The 20,698-nt window shown below is 36.9% G+C and overlaps 1 protein-coding gene across 1 annotated transcript in view; it reads left to right on the top strand.

The window, feature by feature from the left end:
- The window catches only part of ZC3H6 (zinc finger CCCH-type containing 6), a 57,700-nt gene that overhangs the window by 17,229 nt on the left and 19,773 nt on the right, over positions 1-20,698 (top strand). The window contains exons 2-3 of the mRNA XM_080812738.1: positions 8,826-9,006; positions 12,582-12,704. Of these exons, the coding sequence (XP_080668864.1) occupies positions 8,826-9,006; positions 12,582-12,704 (304 nt within the window). The remainder of the gene's footprint in view (positions 1-8,825; positions 9,007-12,581; positions 12,705-20,698) is intronic.

Genomic DNA, 20,698 nt, shown 5'->3' with positions numbered 1-20,698 from the left:
GCTTGTGTTCCCTCTCTCGCTGTCTCTCTCTCTCTCTCTGATAAATAAATAAAATCTTAAAAAAAAAATATATATATCAATCATGGGAATGTTTATAATATTCATGGAGGGTCACCTGAATGATAATAATTACTAATTTCTTGAATTGATAGTTTTCAGCCTTTTTTTTTTTTTTTTTTTTGCCTCAACGCTGTTGTAGAAAAAACATTCCCATTCATACTGTGTGTATTTGAGGGAGCAATGTCAAGTTATTAGGTTCTCCAAATATGTTCCATTCTTTTTCTAGATTCTTGCTTGTTTTTTTTTTAAGCTTTTATTTATTTATTTGACACAGAGAGAGAGAGATCACAAGTAGGCAGAGAGAGAGGGGGAAGCAGGCTCCCTGCCAAGCAGAGAACCCAATGCGGGTCTCGATCCCAGGACCCTGAGATCATGACCTGAGCTGAAAGCAGAGGCTTAACCCATTGAGCCACCCAGGTGCCCCTAGATTTTTGCTTGTTTATTGTAGTGGCATCCTAACTGCTTTCCTGTATCTGTTTTATTTCCCCTTTAGGTCTTGTTTTTTTACTCTGAAGGTTATCTTTCAGAATGGAGATCTAATTACATCAGCTCCTCTCCTGGAAACACTTCAGTGCTTTCTCATTTATATTAGAATAAACCCCAGACATGGTCTAAGCTCTGCATGATCTAGAACCACCCATCACTCCAGCATAATTTTAAACCAGCTTTCCCTTTTTATTTATAATCCAGGGACCTTGGCATTGTCTCAGTTTCTGTCTCAGTTCTTCTACACAGAAATTTTGCTCATCCTGTTACCTCTGCCTGCCACAGATCCCTCTGCAACCCTTTATCTCTTAGGCTAGAGCTGCTCACCCCAATTCATTAATTTCCTCAGGGAAAGACTTCCAGGTGCCTCTGACAGATGACTTTCTCCTATTGGGTGCTCTCATAGCACTACTTGTACTTGTTACTTTATATTTATTTATATGGTTCTTTCATTGATGTCTATCTCCCTCATCATTAGATTAAAAACTTCTTGAAAGAAGAAACCATGTCTTGTTTATCATTGTATGCCCACTGAGAAGGTGGTGAATAAATACATGTTAAGTGAATGAATGCTTCCCCTTTTTTTGTTAGGAGGACAGAAAATTCTAATATACATATAGTTTTTGAGAATCTCTGCTCTAGATGTTGTAGATTTCATCCCTAGATTAAATCAGAATATCAGAAAAGTGGCTGGCTGGCTGGCTTAGTTGGTTGAGCATGTAACCCTTGGTCTTGGGGTTGTGAGTTCGAGCCCCAAGCTGGGTGAAGAGATTACTTAAAAAAATAGAATCTTAAAAAAAGTCAGAACATCAGATAATTGCGTACTTGGACAATATTATTTTTTTCTTATATAATTGCTTTTTCACAATTGGATTTTGGCAGCAAGCCCTGGTTCAAATTGGGGCATGCTGTAGGTGATAAACTATTGCAGTGGTTATATGGACACTATTGAAAGTAGTGTCCATTGTGTCAAGAACTGACAATTGTATCAGATAATATTGTCTTTATGAGGACTCGGGAGAAATTTCTTTCTGATCTCACTACTAGAAAAAACTAAACCTCTCTTGAGCAACTGGTCTGTTTTTGTCTTGGAAGCACTGTAGTCTTAAACCTAATCCTTGTTTCCTGAAGCTCAGAGCCAAATTTGGAGCTCACACATAAAAATTAGTCAAGGATTTCTGGCACACCCCTGTGTAAATTAATCTTGGTCTTAGCTTCACCTCAGTCTTAAGAATTTTAACATAGTTTATATATTGATCAACAAAAGGCTCTATAAATAGCATTCAAGGAATAATATAATTCACCCAAGATTTTTTTTTGAAGCTTAGTTAATCTGCTTGCTGCGTAAGAAATGAGTTCACTCTGTCTCTCTGTGCTGAAAGTGGGAAAGATAAAGAGGAAAATAGAAGGTTTATTATATATTAGGAATTCTAGGTTTTATGTTCTGATTGGGTCAATTGGGAACTAGAAATTCTTCCTTTTGATTTTGTTCTGTCACAAAAAGCATAGAGATTGCTTTATAAAGAGTTCTGAGGTGGGATATGAAAGTGTGTTAGATTCAGAGATACAAGGTCAGCACTTTTGTTTTTTTCTTTTTAGATCAGCACTTTTATATGCACATGCTGGGAACTTGGTAGAGTTTTATTTTTACAGTACTGCCTTAGTCCTACCCTTATAGAACAGCATGCTATATATTCACTGCTGTATGGGTTATGATCTTTGTAGAAATTGTGATCAAAGGCCTTACTATTTAGCCTGACTGAATATCAGAGTCCTTTTGTTTTCCTTCTGTTACCAAATGAGTATTTGTACCGTCTGATGAAATAAGAGCTGTGCAGAAGCATATATGACTCTGGGGACCAGGCACTGAAAGACTGCGAGACAAGAATAGCCATGACTAAATTATAAGAAGAGACTAGAAGGCTCTTTAGAGGCATGACCAAAGTAAGGGAATCTTACTTACTTCTGAGTCCACTTTTTTTTTTTTTTAAAGATTTTAATTATTTGAGTGGGAGAGAGAGCGCATAAGTGAGAGGGAGAGGCAGAGGGAGAGAGACAAGCAAGGACCGTGGATTCATGACCTGAGCCAAAGGCAGAAGCTTAACTGACAGAGCCTCCCAGGCGCCCCCTGCGTCCACTTTTATTTTTTTTTTTTAAGATTTTACTTATTTATTTGACAGACAGGCAGATCACAAGTAGGCAGAGAGGCAGACAGAGAGAGAGGGAAGCAGGTTCCCTGCTGAGCAGAGAGCCTGATGCAGAATTCGATCCCAGGACCCTGGGATCATGACCTGAGCCGAAGGCAGAGGCTTTAACCCACTGAGCCACCCAGGTGCCCCTGCGTCCACTTTTGATAGCCAAGTTGTCTTGTCTTTTGTTTGAATATAGATTGGTCAACTTTCCCTGTGATATTACTTCATGGGTAGAAGGAAGTATTAGCAGTAATTCATAATTTTTCTTGGCTTGCCAGCAAGAAATCTAGGGCTTATGCTATTATCTACAACCACTTAGATCAATGACTTTGGTTTGTTGTAACTCTGGGGCTTTGCAGTATTATTTATCTTTTCAGTCAATGTTAATAACATATTTTGGATAACGTTTTCAAGTTATGTGACCTGTTTAGTTGAAAATAGAGCCCCAGTGATTCTAGTAAAAAGAGTATCTGTTTTTTTTCTCTGAGGAGATCAGTGTCCCTTTAGACACTCCCACAGAAGCATCGTCTCTTGAAGGACATGGGAAGGAAATATCTCAAATTGTCTAATTATTATATTTTTATATATAGTTATGTGTATATGCAAGTTAGGTTTTGATTAGACAAATATGAATAAACATGTTGATTCAGGAAATGTAGATTAGAAGGGTTACATATGTAAAAACAGAAGTAGAATTACTTGTAAAAAAAAAGTGAGAAAGGGATTCTTTGTTATCTCTGGGATCCTGATAACTTACATAGAGTTAAGGAAAATTTGGAAGGGTTGTCATAAGACTATGGAAGATGTTAGGCTAATTAGAATTTATAATTTTGCCCATAAATTTGTACCAAGTCTCATTCTTGAAGTAATTGTTTGAGTTGAGGCTTTTGCAAATTCTAAGATTGGCTTGAGAGTGAAACTTGCTATAGCTGTAGATAGTCAAAAAGGGATAAGCTGAATTTCTGCAAACCATATACATTCCAGAGGGTGTAAGAATCTATTGGATAAAGGATAAAGAGAAAAACACTTTGAGAGTTGTAGATATCTATCAGATTTTACCACTGGTAGTTTGTAAAAGAAACGTTTGCTGAAACAAGTAAGATGAGCTATCTAGCAAGCCATCTAGCCCAAGGTTCAGTTTGGGGATAAACATAAAATCACGAAAACTCATTCAGGTAGCTCTTCCATGACTGGACAGCGTTTTCCTTGAGAAGAAATAACGAGTTTGGGAGGTATAAGGTAGGGAGTTAGGTCAAGGCTTTATCAAGAGGATCATACATAAGCTATATATGGTGAGGGAAAGGATCAGAGTAGGCATGGGCAAGCCTAGACCCAAGCAAGTTTTCCATTAGGCATGCTGACAAATTCAGCCAGTAAAATTTGGTTTATTACTTATATAGACAACAAATGTAGGATCACCATGGTGTCAGCTCCTCGTGTCCATCGTCTTACTGGGTAATGCTGAAACCAAAGAGGCCATATAATCACAGGCAGCATGAGTGGTAGGGTACCCTGTGGCTGAGGAACAGTGGCCATACAAGGAGATATATGGAGGTGGGTTAAATATAGCTATGTAGCAGCACCTCCCAAGACTGCCTCTATTTATGTATTCTGGAGGCTCATGAGGCATTCTGCCAGGGCTGAGGTCAGCCTGCGGTTGAGCCTTGCCGGTGTGAGCTAGGTGGATTGAGCTGTTACCAGCGCATCAGTTCAGAGTAGTTCTTCTACATTATCCACGGTAAAGGAGAAATGACAGGGTGATTTAGGACAAAAGCATGAAAAGAAAAGCGTTACAAGCAGTAGTTTCAAGTATCTAGGAAATTTGTGTTCTGTTGGTCTTAGGATAAGCAGTCTACTTCTATGAAGTCATCTGCTTCTGGGATGTAAATACATTCTTGATACCCTGGCAGTCACTTGATACCTTCTGAGAAATGTCTTTTTTCTGGTGATCATGTCAGCTTTTCCCAGGACACTTGTATTTATGAGTAATATCTTTGTAATATCAACTATTAGGAGTACTTGTATAGTCTTTTATTGAGGCTTTTGTGTTTCTTCCAGAAGACTCAGTTTCTGATCTGTAGCTTGTAGCAGGAGCATTTAGGCAAGCATAAAGAAAAAGCAGAAACTACCTGTGGAGGTAAGACTGAATGGTTCAGGTTAAATTGTTTTAATAGCAACAATATCAGAATGGGGAAAAGTAGCGTTCTTTATGAAACAAATCAGTTTATAAGGGTTTAGTGAAATTTACCTCAGAATAAGAACATGTTGTGATCAGTGAGGGCATTGTACAACTCACTGGTTTTTAGGAAATTCAGAGTTGTGCCATCATTACCACTATCTAATTTTAGAACCTTTTTTTTTTTTTAAATTTTAGAACATTTTCATCACTCCAAAAAGAAAACCCCCTGTGGCCATTGACAGTCACTCCACATTCCTCCCTCTGATCTATTTGTCAATCCCTAATCTACTTTCTGTCTCTGTGGATTTGCCTAAGAGATAAATTCTTTTAAAAATAATTTTGTTGGTTAACTGAACAGTTATTTACATGTCCATAAACATGAATAGGCCTCTTCCTAAAAATGACATAATCACTCTGTTATTTTACAGTAATGAAAAGTCTCCATATAGAATTGAGCTGGGAGCTTCTCTTTTTGATTTATTAAATTTAAACAAGTATCTTGGGTTTAGTAAACAAAACAGCTTTCATAATGGTGTTGAGCTAATTCAGAATCTGGAGAATGCTAAACACTCTTACTTATATTATCTCTTCTGTTTTTCATTTTTCACAGACCTAGATTAGAATGTGACACATTAGTAGGTGCTCAATCAAGATAGCTTTATTTTGTTTTGGTGGCAGACCTGGAATTAGAAGCCAGCTGTCCTCCCTGGAAGTCTCCTCTTCCATCATGCCACACATGCTTTCCATTTGTGCCCAAAGCTGATTTTTGTTTTTGGTTTTTTTTTTTTTAAAGATTTTATTTATTTATTTGAGAGAGAATGAGTGAGAGCGAGCGAGCATGAGAAGGGGGGGCGTCAGAGGGAGAAGCAGACTCTCCGCCGAGTAGGGAGCCCGATGCGGGACTCGATTCCAGGACTCCAGGATCATGACCTAAGCCGAAGGCAGTTGCTTAACCAACTGAGCCACCCAGGTGCCCCCAAAGCTGATTTTTGTAAAGCATTTATAAGCAGTTCATGGAAATGGGGATCAGTGTTCTTTATTTGCTTTTTCTATCTTATTATTTGTAACCATACATAAATTCCCAAGTTTAAGTTTGTTATTGTGTGAATGCTGAAATGGTAAATAGGCTAAGTGAGAAGAAAGAAAGGTAAAATATCTTTCATTGCTTTTTGTCAAATGACAAATATAAACACCCCATATTTCACAGTTAAAGGATTTATGTAAAGTAGGACATAAATTCATATGCAGCATTTTTAGCTTGAATACTTAGGTATTTAAATAGCTCCAGTCAAAATTATAAGTATGAATTAGTGATTTTAAGATACAAAAAGATTTATGCTTTAAGGAGCTCATGTTGGAGGAGAAGGGTGGTAAAAGAAAGGGTGAATGCCCATAGGTTTTTTTGGTGCTGTTTAAATTTTGTTATGGTGTAAATATGGGCAGTAAAGTATGCAGTTCATAAATGTACAACTTGATGAATTTTTACACATAAATATGTATGTATATATAATGATCACCACACAGATCAATGTGCAGAATATTTCAGCACCCCGGAAGATTCCTTAGTACCCTTTTTTTGTCAGTTACAACCCTCCAAGAGGTAATTACTATTTTGACTTCTGTCACAATAGGTTAGTTGCCTCTTCTTGAAATGTATATAAATGGAATCAAACAATACTCTCATGTCTAACTTCTTTTACTCATAATTGTGTCTGTAAGATTTGTCCATATTGCATGTACAGTGGCTAATTTTTTTTTTTGCTTTATAGTATTTCATTATATAAATAAAGCAAATTTATCCATTCACCTGTTGATGGTGATTTGGGTTGTTAACAGTTTTTTACTATTGTGACTAAAGCTGCAAAGAACATTCTTGTGCTTATCTTTTGATGAATATATATACTCATTTTTCTTGGAACTTCAGGTTTTATAGTGTTATAAAAGTTCAGAACATTTTTTGTTAAAACAGCCAGAATGCCAACCCCGCCTCACAAGAAATTTTCAAGTCTGCCTGAATGGATATATATACCTCTTTGATTTTGTAATAGACTGGGGGAAAACAACATTGACTTAACAGCCAGTTTTGGGTGGTATCATGTGCCTGTTCTTCAATGCAGGAGTTACGGATATTATACATTCATTCATTCAATGAACAGCAGGAAACCATCCTAGGGGTTAGAGATACAGCTATGAAAGACTCAATTGCATCCTACTTTCCTCAACCAATATGTTCAAGTTATTTGAACATAATGCATATAGTGTAGTGATAAAGAAATGAGAATTATTAGGAGTGTACTTTGGGTAAAGCATCTCACCTAAACCTGGGTCGTCAGTGGAAGCATCTCAGAGGAAATGACAGCTAACTGGGTCCAGTAGAATGAGCTGGAGTTAGCCAGGTGAAGGAACTGGAGGATAGGTGTTGAGAGGAGCAGTGCAATGAGAGTTTTTAAGGCGATGTTTAAAGCTTAGAGACTTGAGAAATTGAAAGTAGCTGGGAAACAGGAACTCAAACAGGGACTCAATTATAAAGTGCCTTTTGGTAATATCACGGAGTTCTGATGTCATCCTCAGGTCAGAAGGGAATCACTGGTATCGTCCTTTTATTATGGAAAACTTCAAACACGTATACATCCCACAATCTGAGCAATTACCAACTCATGACCGATCTTGTTAATACCACTTCCTTCCTCCCCCAGTGGATAGTTCTGAAGCAAATTTGAGACATCACATCGACATTGAGGATTTTGAGCAGGAGAATGACATCATCCGTTTTGCATTTTAGAAATCACATATCTCTAGTAACTATTTTTTTAAAGATTTTATTTATTTGACAGAGACACAGCGAGAGAGGGAACACAAGCAGTGGAAATGAGAGAAGCAGGCTTCCTGCTGAGCAGGGAGCCCAGTGCAGGGCTGATCCCAGGACCCTGGGATATTGACCTGAGCCGAAGGCAGGCGGTTAACAACTGAGCCACCCAGGCACCCACCCTAACAACTTGAAAGTATCTTTACAATGCACACACCATCATTTAGTTGCTTCTCATTTTTTCCCAGTCATACAGACATTTGTTTTTCTGTACTATTTATAGAAGTTTGCATTTTTTCAAACTATGGAAACATTAAATGCTAAACTTATTTTATATACTTATGTAGATAGATCATTGTTTAATTTGCCTTTAAAATACTATTAATATTTTGGCTTCTATAAGTATAAAAAGGTCATAAGCAATATAAAAGTTTGTTCTAGTTTGGTCTCCATTATAGCAAACATATTAGTATTTGGGAAGTGAAATTCAGTTTATGATTTTACTATGAATATTTTTTGCAGATTCAAGTTTAATTTTTTTTCAAGTTTAATTTATGATTCTTCTGCCTATTGAAATTTGTTTTCTTATTGAAGTTTACCTTGATGGTGAGAATTAATACAGATTACTTTTATTTTAAAGCTAATTATAGTTGTTTACGTGATGCTAAGTTAAAAATCCCTTCCTGTAGTAAGAATGTTTACTTACTAAAATGTTTTAGTTAACCTTTTTTTAAAAGGTAATATTTAGTAGATGGCAACTGTTGTAATACAATGGAATACCACCACATTCATGCATGCATTCATTCATTTGGTAAGAGTCAGTGATCTTAATCCAAATCAGAGGTTGGCAAATTTTTGCCGCTAAGACTGGATCTAACATTTTTGAAGGATTGTTCCCCAGAAAGGGGGAAGAATGTGCAACAGAAATCATATTTGGCCTGTAAATATACTACTGGGCCCTTTACAGGAAAAGTTTGCCATCCCTGATCTAAATGAATATAACTTAAATTCTTGGCATCTGCTTTTTTTTCTTTTGGAAATGTTTCTATAAGACTCATTTTTGAATAACATTTGAACATAAAAATGTCATTGTTTTCTACAGAGAAGATGGCGAATTAGAAGATGGTGAAATAGATGATGCAGGACTTGAAGAAACACAAGAACAGGAAGCAAAAGAGGGTGAAAAACAGAAAAATGAAAAAGCCTATAGAAAATCAAGGAAAAAACACAAGAAAGAAAGAGAGAAGAAAAAATCCAAAAGGAGGAAACGTGAAAAACATAAGGTTAGTTAGAATCTACTTCCAATTCTTTTAGTAAATTTGTATGAAATATAAAATACTGAAAATTAGAAAGTAAAAATAATTGCTTATTTTATTATAAAACTTATTGATTAGAGGGGTGCCTGGGTGGCTCAGTCAGTTCAGTGTTTGACTCTGGATTTCAGCTCAGGTCGTGATCTTGGGGCGTGAGATTGAGTCCTGTGTCAGGCTCCTCACTGGGCATGGAGCCTGCTTAAGATTCTCTCTCTCCGTCTGCTCCTTCACCCCCCAAAAAACAACTTGTTGATTAGATATTTTTACCTTTGTGATTAATAAATTTTCTGAACATAAAGATATGAATTATCTCAAAGATTTAAAAATCAAGGTAACTTTTAATGCAAGTTAAAATTTTTTTTTTTTAGAGATTTTATTTATTTATTTGTCAGAAAGAGAGAGCGTGCACAAGCAGGGGGATGAAGTATAAGTTATTAATATTTGGGGGATATTTTATATCCCCCGAAACAGCAACTTTTTTTTAAGATTTTTTTTTTTAAATTTATTTATTTGACAGACAGAGATCACAAGTAGGCAGAGAGGCAGGCAGAGAGAGAGGAGGAAGCAGGCTCCCTGCTGAGCGGAGAGCCCGATGCGGGGCTCGATCCCAGGACCCTGGGATCATGACCCGAGCCAAAGGCAGAGGCTTTAACCCACTGAGCCACCCAGGCGCCCCAAACAGCAACTTTTATAAAGCAAGAACTATAGGAACTGCAGGAAGAAATAGGAATACATTCATAGCAGGAGATATACCAATATGCCTCTCTTAACCCAAAGAGATGAATCAAGTGGATGAAAAGGTGGTAAGGATACTAAAGATGCTAAAGGCAGGGTTCTCTGAATCCTGAGAATACATCTTCCTCTCATTTTTATGGCCATACAGTAGGCCTTATAAGCTCCGATTACTTGAATAGAGTGGAAATGTTACAAAGAGCAATGTCAAACTACAATACAATAAAATTAGATATTGCTAATAAAGTCTAAAAAACAAAATGTCTTTTTGCTTTTAATTCAAATACCTGCTATAGGGGCGCCTGGGTGGCTCAATGGGTTAAAGCCTCTACCTTCGGCTCAGGTCGTGGTCTCAGGGTCCTGGGATCGAGCCCCACATCGGGCTCTCTGCTCAGCGGGGAGCCTGCTTCCTCCCTCCTCTCTCTGCCTGCCTCTGCCTACTTGTGATCTCTGTCAAAAAAACAAAAACAAAAACAAAAAAACCCTGCTATAAATAGCTTGTGAAACACAGAAGAAACATTAGAACTGCAGAAATTTGTGAAAATAATGATATAATCTTGATGTGTAAGTACCAACAGATTATAACCAAAGCGGTTATCAGGAAAAAAAATTAGAGTATTGCAGTAATAAAAGCTAGAAAAGTAGGATATCAATACAAATACAAAAAGGAAGGACTTTTTTTTTTTTTAAGATTTTATTTGTTTATTTGACAGACGGATAGAGAGAAAGCACAGGTAGGCAGAGTGGCAGGCAGAGGGAGAGGGAGACACAGATTCTCCACAGGCTCTCCACTGAGCAGGGAGCCCATGCGAAGCTCGATCCCAGGACCCTGGGATCATGACCTGAGCCAAAGGCAGCTGCTTAATGGACTGAGCCACCCACGTGCCCGAAAAAGGAAGGACTTTAAATTAAGTTACAAGCAGAACTTAATGAACTAGAATGAAAAACCAGTAGTTATTAAAAAAAAAGATCAGCAATATATATAAATCACTGTCCAAACTAATCAAGAAAAAGGGGGCACCTGGCTGGCTCAGTCGGTGGAACATGCGACTCTTCATCTTGGAGTGTGAGTTTGAGCTTCATGTTGGGTGTGGAGCTTACTTAAGAAAAAAAGAGAAGAAAAGGGAAAAGCATGAGTGAAAGTCTGTATGTTGACTAAGAACTTTCAAAACCATTAAGTCTCATCTCCTTTTTAACAGCCTTTCGTTTGTTTTCTTTGGCAAATATATACTTTCAACATTTTTCTTGAAAATCTTAATTAGATCACTTAGTTCACTACACACATTTTCTGCTTTCCATGTTACTGAATGTAGCTGTTTTGTTCAATTTTCTGCCACCGCATGATGAGGATTTCTATTCTTCCGATTTTTTTTTAAAGATTTTATTTATTTATCTGACAGACGGAGATCACAAGTAGGCAAAGAAGCAGGCAGAGAGAGAGGAGGAAGCAGGCTCCCTGCTGAGCAGAGAGCCCGATGCGGGGCTTGATCCTAGGACCCTGGGACCATGACCCAAGCCAAAGGCAGGGGCTTTAATCCACTGAGCCACCCAGGCGCCCCTATTCTTCCGATTTTAATAAGATATCCCACTTCAAGTTGCCTCAAAGTTCAGAATTTTACTAACAATCATTCAAGGCAATTTATTTATCTCTTTAGAGATTTGTGTATTTGAGAGAGAGAGAGCACACATGTGCACGACTGGTGGGAGGGGCAGAGGGAGAGAGAATCCCAAGCCAACTCCTGCTGAGCATGGAGTCTGACACAGGGCTCAGTCTCATGACCTAAGAAATCATAACCTGAGAGGAAACCAAGAGTTGGTTGCCCAACCCATTTTTAAAAATTATTATTACCATTTTTTGTATCTCTACACCCAATGTGAGGCTTGAACTGACCATCTGGAGATTAGAGTTGCATACTCCACCAACTGAGCTAGCCAGGTGCTCCTCATTTGAGGCAGTTTAGATTTTCACTAATACTCTATTGAAAGTCCTTCCAGTTTCTATCCACTGCCTGTTTCCAAGATCCCTCCTACTTTTTAGATATTTCTTATGGAAGAACAGCATTTCCAGACACCAAAATCTTAGTTAACTGTTGCTGTACAATACTACCCCAAACTTAGAAACTTAAAAGAACAGAAATTTATTTCCCAGTTTTTGTGGGTCAGGAATCTGGATGCAGCTTTATCCAGGTGCTTCTGGGTCAGCTTTTCTCATGGGGTTGCAGTCATCTCAAGGCTTGACTGAGGCAGGATCCTTTTGCGTGCTCACTGACATGGCTCTTGGCAGGCCTCAGCTCCTCACCGTGTGGACCTCTCTACAGACTGTGTCAATGTCCTCATTATGTTATCTGGCTTCCCCCAAAGCAGGTGGACCGTGAGTGATCGAGAACAAGAGAAAGCACCCAAGATGAAAGCTCTAGTCTTTTTTATAACCTAATCTCAGAAGTGATACACCATCTCTATACCTATTCTATTTACTAGCTATTTTTAATATAGTCCAATTGCTAATTTCAGATTAATAATTACTCTACTTTTAAAAAAACATACATATATTTTTAAAATTCAGTTGAGAGAGACAGAGACAGAGAACAGGAGCAGAGAGGAGAGGGAGAAGGATCATGACCCGAGCCGAAGGCAACCGCTTAACTGACTGAGCCACCCTGGTGCCCCCGGAATAAGGATTTTTGGGTTAATACTTCAGAACCTACTAGGATAATATAGTCTATGGTTGGGATTTCTGGCTGAAACAAGCCTATCTAGTTACTAGTTAAAATTTTTTCCTTTTGCAAATCTATTTGTTTTTTCCTTTCTTTTAGCATAATTCTCCATCTAGTGATGATAGTTCAGACTACAGCCTTGATTCAGATATTGAACATACAGAAAGTTCCCACAAAAAAAGAGCTGGTTTCTACAGGGATTATGACATTCCATTTTCTCAGGTATTGCCTTTTTTAAAAAATTGTGATCAAATATACATACCATTTTAACCGTTTTTTAACGTACAGTTTGCTAAGTGTATTCACAATGTTGTGTAACTGTCACCACTCTCCATTTCATCATCCTATATAGAAGCTGTGTACCCATTAAATGATAACACCTCACTTCCCCCTCCCGACCAACCCCTGGTTACCACTATTCTACTTTGTCTCTATGAATTTGCCTACTCTATGGGCATATAGGTGGGATAATACTGTATTTGTCTTTTTCTGCCTGGTTTATTTCATTTAGCATGATTTTTTGAAGGTTCATCTAATATGTCTCAGAATTTCATTCCTTTTTAAGGCTAGATAATATTCCATTGTATGTATATGCCATATTCTGTGTGTTCCTCTGTTGTTGGACAGATGGATTGCTTCTACCCTTTGGCTGTTGTGAATAATGCTGCTTTATGAACATGGGTGGATGATATTTCTTCGAGACCCTGCTTTCAGTGCCTTGGAACAAACACCTAAGAGTGGAATTGCTGGATCATATAGTAATTCTGTGTTTAATTTTCTGAGGAACCACCAAAATGTTTCTCAAAATAGCTGCACCATTTTCATTCCCACCACCAGAATACATGAGGTTTTCCAGTTTCTCCACATCCTTGCCAAACATGTTATTTTCTGGGTGGTGGTTGTTTTTGTTTTTATTTTCGCTTTGTGTTGTTTTGGGTTTTATTTTATTTTATTTTAATTTTTTTTGATAATGGCCTTCCTAATGTGTGTGAAATGACCTCTCATTGTGATTTTGAGGTATTGCCTTTTTTTTTTAAGATTTTATTTATTTATTTATTTGAGAGAGAGTGAGAGAGCATGAGCAGGGGTGAAAGGTAGAAGAGAAACAGACTCCCCACTGAGCAGGGAGCCCAACTCAGCACTGATCCCAGGACCCTGGGATCATGACCTGAGCTAAAGGCAAACACTTAACCAAGTGAGCAACCCATGAGCCCCTGAGGTATTGCCTTTTAAGGGGAAAAATAAAATCTTCAGTTTTATTCTTTGCCTTCTGATATTTTGAAAAAATGTTTTATATTTTTAAATATAGAAAAAGAAACATGCAGATGGATGCTATAAGTTTTAAATCTTTGGAAATCATTCATAATATATTAGATTGCTATGTCTGTCGTAAGAAAATACCTACAGACTAGTGGTTTAAACAACAAAGTTTATTTTCCAGTACTCTGGAGGATAGAAGTGCCAGATCAAGATTCCAGCAGGGGTGGTGTCCTCTGAGGACCATAAGGGAAAGATCTGTTAGCCTTTCTCCCTGGCTTGTAGATGGCAACTGTCTTTCTCTTTTGTCCTTAAATGGTCATTCTGCTGTGCATGCACACCCTTAGGGTCTCTGTGTGTCAAATTTCCTCTTTTAAGGACATGAGTCAGATTAGATCAGGGCCCACTCTAGCAACCTCATTTTAAATTAATCACCTCTTTAAAGGCCCTATCTCCAAATACAGCCACATTCTGAGGTATGGAGGGGTTAGGGCTTTCACATGAATTTTGTGACATCTATCTCTTTAAGTGCAAAAATTATTTGAAGTGTTTTAAATAGAAAAGAAAAGAACATGATATACTTTATATCTTTGTCAGGCATGTTGTCCTGTGTGAACAGTCTTCAATATAAATAGTATTTTGTGCTAGAAAAATCATGATGCTCTCAGGAACACTAGGGAGTATTCAGATCAATGTGCACTTATCTGAAAAACCACAGATTTTCTGAGTTCTGATTTCTGCCAATCTGTCAATATGCTTGTCTACAGAGTTCTATTCTTTTTCCTAATTTGATGTTCCTAATCTCTTGTGAGCTTAGAAAACAAAATACTGTGTGTGTTAGAGTTCTTTCATTGCCTTCTGTTTCTCTATTCCCTTCTTTATAGTTGAAGTTGCTCAGTAAGTATTTATTGAATAAATGATGTTTATTTTAATATCTTTTAAATTTGAAAAGAATTCTACTCTAGTTAGTAATTTTATCGAGTAAGGTGAATGTATCTGTATATTCAGTGTCTGCTGATTCTGGAGTAAATGGAGCTTCCATTTCTCAGAACAGTGTAACAGTTAGTCATTAGAATTATTTTTATCGCTAATGACAAAGTTTTTAAGTATATCAAACACTGATTTGATACCTAAATTTCATCATTTGCAGGTAGACTTATTTTTTTAGAAATAATCAAAAGTTGTTTAGAGACTATTCCAAACAATGAAAAAATGCTCAGAATGATTGTTACTGTTTCAGATAGCAAAACATTTGAAAGTATCAAATAGTGAGATTTATAAGCTCTTGATTCATAAACTGTCACTAAAAATTATTCCAGAAAAGGAAGTATAGAATATTTTAAAAGTGGCACAAGTATTTTAATAAATATATAGCCTTCTATGGGGGTTACTCTGGAGGGTAAAATCAATTTGTATGTATAAACAACATTACATTTGTTTTAACTGACTCGTATTTCCTCAAACGTTACAGTTATTTATTGTCATTATACTATTATATATCCCTACAAATACAGTGTGATTATTTTTGTTTCAAAAATTCAGCTAAAGAAATCAAGAAAAGAAGAAGGATGATATTTTATATTTACCCACATTTCACTTCCAGTGCTCTTTGTTCCTTTGTGTAGATCTGAATTTCAATCTGGTATCAATTTTTTTTTAATGTAAATACTTAGTCTTTATTTAGCATTGTTTATGGTGCAGTTTCACTGTCAATAAAATCTCTTAGCTTTTATATGTGGGGAAATTGTTTCACTGTTATTTTTAATAACTTTTAATTTTGTCATAATGACTTGTAAAAAAGTTCTAAGAATGGTGCAAAGAACTCCTGTATATCTTTCACCCAGATTTCCAGAATGTTAACGTTTTACTGAGTATGCTTTGTTTTATCCTTTACCTTTCTTGTCTTCTCTTCTCATTAGAGGCTCTAATTTGCCCTTAAAGCCCATCCATTAAGTTCTTAATTCCAGTGTTTGTATTTTCAAATCTAGAAATTTGATTTTTTTTTCAAATCTTCAGGGTAATTTCATAGTTCCCAGTTTGCTGCTAAAATTCTCATGTCATTTACTTGAAAATAACAAGCACAGATATTTTAAAATCCGTGTCACATGAAGTTCAATATCTGGAGCCTATTTCTTTTTTTTGTTTGTTTTTCTAAGATTTTATTTATTTATTTGACAGAGAGGCAGAGAGAGAGAAAGCACAAGTAGGCTGAGTGGCAGATAGAGGGAGAGGGAGAAGCAGATTCCTTGTGCTGAACAGGGAGCCCAACGCAGGGCTCGATCCCAGAACCCTGGGATCATGACCTGAGCCGAAGGCAGCTGCTTAACTGAGTGAGCCACCCAGGCACCCCTGGAGTCTGTTTCTATTACTGGTTGCTTTTCACTGTTCTTGTTGCTGATCTTGTCTCCTCATACAACTGCATTTTTTGTTTGCTTTTGTATTGTGTACTGAGCATTGTTTGCAAAATATGGTGCATTTTATAGAAATAATACGAGGACTGGGATGATATTAATTTCCTCCAGAGAGGATTCTTTCTTGCTCCTGACAAATTTTTAGTGACCCTTACAAACTTAATTCTAACTTTAGGGTTTGAAACTCTTCTTGGCCACCCAGATGATAGGTTGGACTGTAGCCTCTGATCCACATTTTGAGATTGACCCAAAATTGGTGGATGGGGATTACAAAGGCTTCTACTTTATCTAGACTCTGGGTTTCTTCTTTTGTTCCCATAGATTAAAGGGGTAGTCACGAGTGCTCTCTTGAACCTTTCAGCTGATTTTTCATGTCAGACTGATGCTTTCAGAGCAAAAACTGCTCCAGATGCTGCTCATTTCTCATGATTTTCATCTACTCCACAGATATTAATGGTCCAGTAATCCCTCACACATTTGATAGCTCTCTGATGTTTATAGTGGATCTAAAAAATATGGTCTATCTTTTCTGCATTTTTTAGGCGGAGAACTGATCTGAATTTATTTAGTCTGCTAGGAGAAAGAAAGTTCAGTACCATTTCCTCCACATCTGTTTTAGAGTTGACTCACTGAGATTAGAAAATATCCTAAGTACATCCTAAAAATTCTGTTTTCCTAGTTAACAAGTATCTGCTGTATAACTTCCATAATTTAGGCCAAAAATAGAATATTGTATTAACATCTAGCTATTAAACTTGAGGAGTTAGTGTATCTTCCGTTTTCCTCATCCTTGTCCGAGGCCTCCCATTCCCTTATTTCATGTCTACAAGTGATTGTCATGGGACCAGTTTCCATTTTACAGAAAGCCAGTCTGCCCTGCAGACATTCTAACCAGGAGTATAGCCCAATAGACAGTCAGCAAAGTAATTGGGGAAACTGTATCCTTTGGAAGAAGTTACAGACTTTTTTGTTTTTGTTACCTTCTTGCAGGAAGACTTTAAGAAATACTTGCTCGATCCTTGCTGATGGATGCATTTTGTTCATTCCAAATGAAGAACATTTGAAGTATAAGGAGATAGTCTCCTAGAGACCTGGGGCTGCTCCTGTAATGTCATCCTTTTAGTGCTTCATGGCGTACTAGCACTGCATGGGTGATGCCCAGACCCAAACATTAGAGTCTCACTGCAGAAGGAGCCCTGGGATGTGGGGAGGTTTACACCATTAGAGGGCTATTAGGAATATTTGCAATTGGGAAAGATAGCTAGGGGGATTAATAGAACATTTAGGGATGATTCTATTTTGAAAAGTAAGAATGTGGAGATTATTTTTGTAAAAGCTGTGAAAAATCAGAGAATTAAATTAATACTAAGAATTAAAAGTTTTGGGACGCCTGGGTGGCTCAGTGGGTTAAGCCTCTTGCTCAGTCTTGATCTCAGGGTCCTGGGATCGAGCCCCGCATCGGGCTCTCTGCTTGGCTGGAAGCCTGCTTCTCCCTCTCCTTCTGCCTACTGCTACCTACTTGTGCTCTCTCTCTATCAAATAAATAAATAAAATCTTAAAAAAAAAAAGTTTTGGGGGCATGTGGGTGGCTCAGTCAGTTAAACATCCAACTCTTGATCTCAACTCAGGTCTCAGTCCTCAGAATTGTGAGTTTAAGCCCCCATTGGGCTCTATGCTGGGCATGAAGCCTGCTAAAAAAAAGAAGTTTTGGTGGGTATGTGGGTGGCTCAGTTGGTTAAGCATCTAACTCTTGATCTCAGCTCAGGTCTTGATCCTCAGGGTTGTGAGTTCAAGCCCTCCATTGGGCTCTATGCTGGGCATGGAGCTTGCTTAAAAAAAAAAAAAAGAATTAGAAGTTTTGATAACAAGAATCTAATCTGTAAAGAAAAATTCATACTCTTTAAAGAGTACTCTTTAGTCATAGACTATTGAAATATATCATTGAAGAATTAATAGAATCACATCAGATTATTTTGGCCTATTCACAGTCTTTTGGGGTTCCATACAAGTTTTAGGATTATTTATTATAGTTCTGTAAAAAATGCTGTTGGTATTTTGATAGGGATTGCATTAAATCTATAGATTGCTTTGGGTAGTATAGATATTTTAATAATATTTGTTCTTCCAATCCATGAACATGGAATGTCTTTCCATTTGTTTATGTCATCTTCAATTTCTTTTTTTTTTTTTAAGATTTTATTTATTTATTTATTTATTTATTTATTTATTTCAGAGATGGGTGAAGTGGGGAGAGAGAGGGAGAGAAAGTGCAAGCCTGAGTCAGGGGAGAGGGGAAACAGATTCCACACTGAACAGAGAGCCCAGTGTGGGGCTTGATCCCAGGTTACTGGGATCTGACCTGAGCCTAAGACAGATGCTTAACCGACTGAGCCACCCAGGCCCCACTCATCTTCCAGTTTCTTTCATCTGTGTTTTATAGTTTTCAGAGTACAGGTTTTTCACCTCTATGGTTAAGTTTATTCCTAGGTATTTTATTATTTTTGGTATAACCCTAAATAGGATTGTTTTCTTAATTTCTCTTTCTACTGCTTCATTATTAGTGTATAGAAATGCAAAAAATTTCTGTACATTGATTTTGTAGGCTCTCTGACCTTATTGAGTTCATTTATCAATTCTAGTAGTTTTTTGGTAGAGTCATTAAGGTTTTCTGTATATAGTATTATGTCACCTGCAAATAGTGAAAATTTTCCTTCTTCCTTACCAATTTGGATGCCTTTTATTCTTTTCTCTTGTCTGATTTTTGTGTCTAGGACTTCTGGTACTATGTTGAATAAAAGAGGTGAGAGTCGACATCCTTGTCTTGTTCCTGACCTTACGGGGAAAGCTCTGGTTTTTTTTCCCCCATTGAGTATGATGTTAGCTATGGGTTTTTCATATAAGGCCTTTATTATGTTGAGGTATGTTCTTTCTAAACCTACTTTGTTGAGGATTTTAATCATGAAATGGATGTTGTACTTTGTTAAATGCTTTTTCTTCTTCTATTGAAATAATCATATGGCTTTTATCCTTTCTTTTATTGATATTTTGTATCACATTGATTTATGAATATTGAATCACGCTTGCAGCCCAAGAATAAATCCCACTTGAATGTCATGAATGATATTTTTAATGTATTGTTGGATTCAGTTTGCTAATATTTTGTTGAGGATTTTTGCAAAAATGTTTATCAGAGATATTGACCTATAGTTCACTTTTTTGGTGGTATTTTTATCTGATTTTGGAATCAGGATAATGCTGGCCTCATAGAATGAATTTGGAAGTTTTTCTTCTTCTTCTATTTTTTGGAAAAGTTTGAGAAGAACAGGTATTAACTCTTCTTTAAATGTTTGGTAGAATTCACCTGTGAAACCATCTGGGTCCTGTACTTTTGTTTATTGGGAGTTTTTTGATTACTGAATCAATTTCATTTCTGGTAATCAGTCTGTTCAAATTTTCTGTTTCTTCCTGATCAGTTTTGGTAGGTTATGTGTTTCTAGGAATTTATCCATTTCTTCTAGGTTGTCCAGTTAGCTGGCATATTTTTCGTAATATTCTCTTACAGTCTGTTGTGTTTCTGTGGTATTGGTTGTTATTTCTTCTCTTTTGTTTCTGATTTTGTTTATTTGAGTCCCGTGGGGTTTTTTTTTTTATGAGTTTGACTAGAGATTTAATCAGTTTTGTTGTCTTTTCACAGAACGAATTTCTGGTTCTGTTCTGTTGCATTTTTAGTTCCCTATATCATTTATTTCTTCTCTAATTTTTATTATTTCTTTTCTTCTGCTGATTTTTGGTTTTGTTCGTTATTTTTCTAACTCCTTTAGGTATAAGATGAGGTTATTGAGATTGATTGATTGATTGATTGACTGATGATTGATTTTGCTTCTTGAGTTAGACTTGTATTGCTATAAACTTCCCTCTTAAAACTGCTTTTGTTGCATCCCAAAGATTTTGGACCATTGTGTTTTCATTTTCAAGTGTCTCCATTTATTTTTTGGTTTCTTCTTTGATTTCTTGGTTGACCCACTCATTGTTTAGTAGCATGTTATTTAACTTCCTATTTGCGCTCTTTCTAGATTTTTTCTTGTGATAGATTCCTAGTTTACATTATGGTGGGAACAGATGCATGGTATAACCAGTCTTTCTGAATTTTTGGTATTTGTTTTGTGACTTAATACATGATCTATTCTGAAGAGTGTTCCACGTGCACTTGAAAAGAATATGTATTCTGTTTTAGGGTGGAATGTTCTGAATGTATCTGTTAAATCTAGTGTGTCATAGGATCACATTTTTTTTTAAAGATTTTATTTATTTATTTGAGAGAGAGAGTGTGAGAGAGAGAATGAGCATGAGAAGTGGGAGGGTCAGAGGGAGAGGTATACTCCCTGCTGAGCAGGGAGCCCGATATGGGACTCGATCCTGGGACTCCAGGATCATGACCTGAGCCGAAGGCAGTCGCTTAACCAACCGAGCCACCCAGGTGTCCCTAATTCTTTTTTTTTTTTTTTTTAAGATTTTATTTATTGATTTGAGAGAGAGAGTGTGAGAGAG

Source organism: Martes martes (assembly GCF_963455335.1).
Source record: "Martes martes genome assembly, chromosome: 9".
Lineage (NCBI taxonomy): Eukaryota > Metazoa > Chordata > Mammalia > Carnivora > Mustelidae > Martes > Martes martes.
This window is presented reverse-complemented; position numbering and strand designations above follow the sequence as displayed.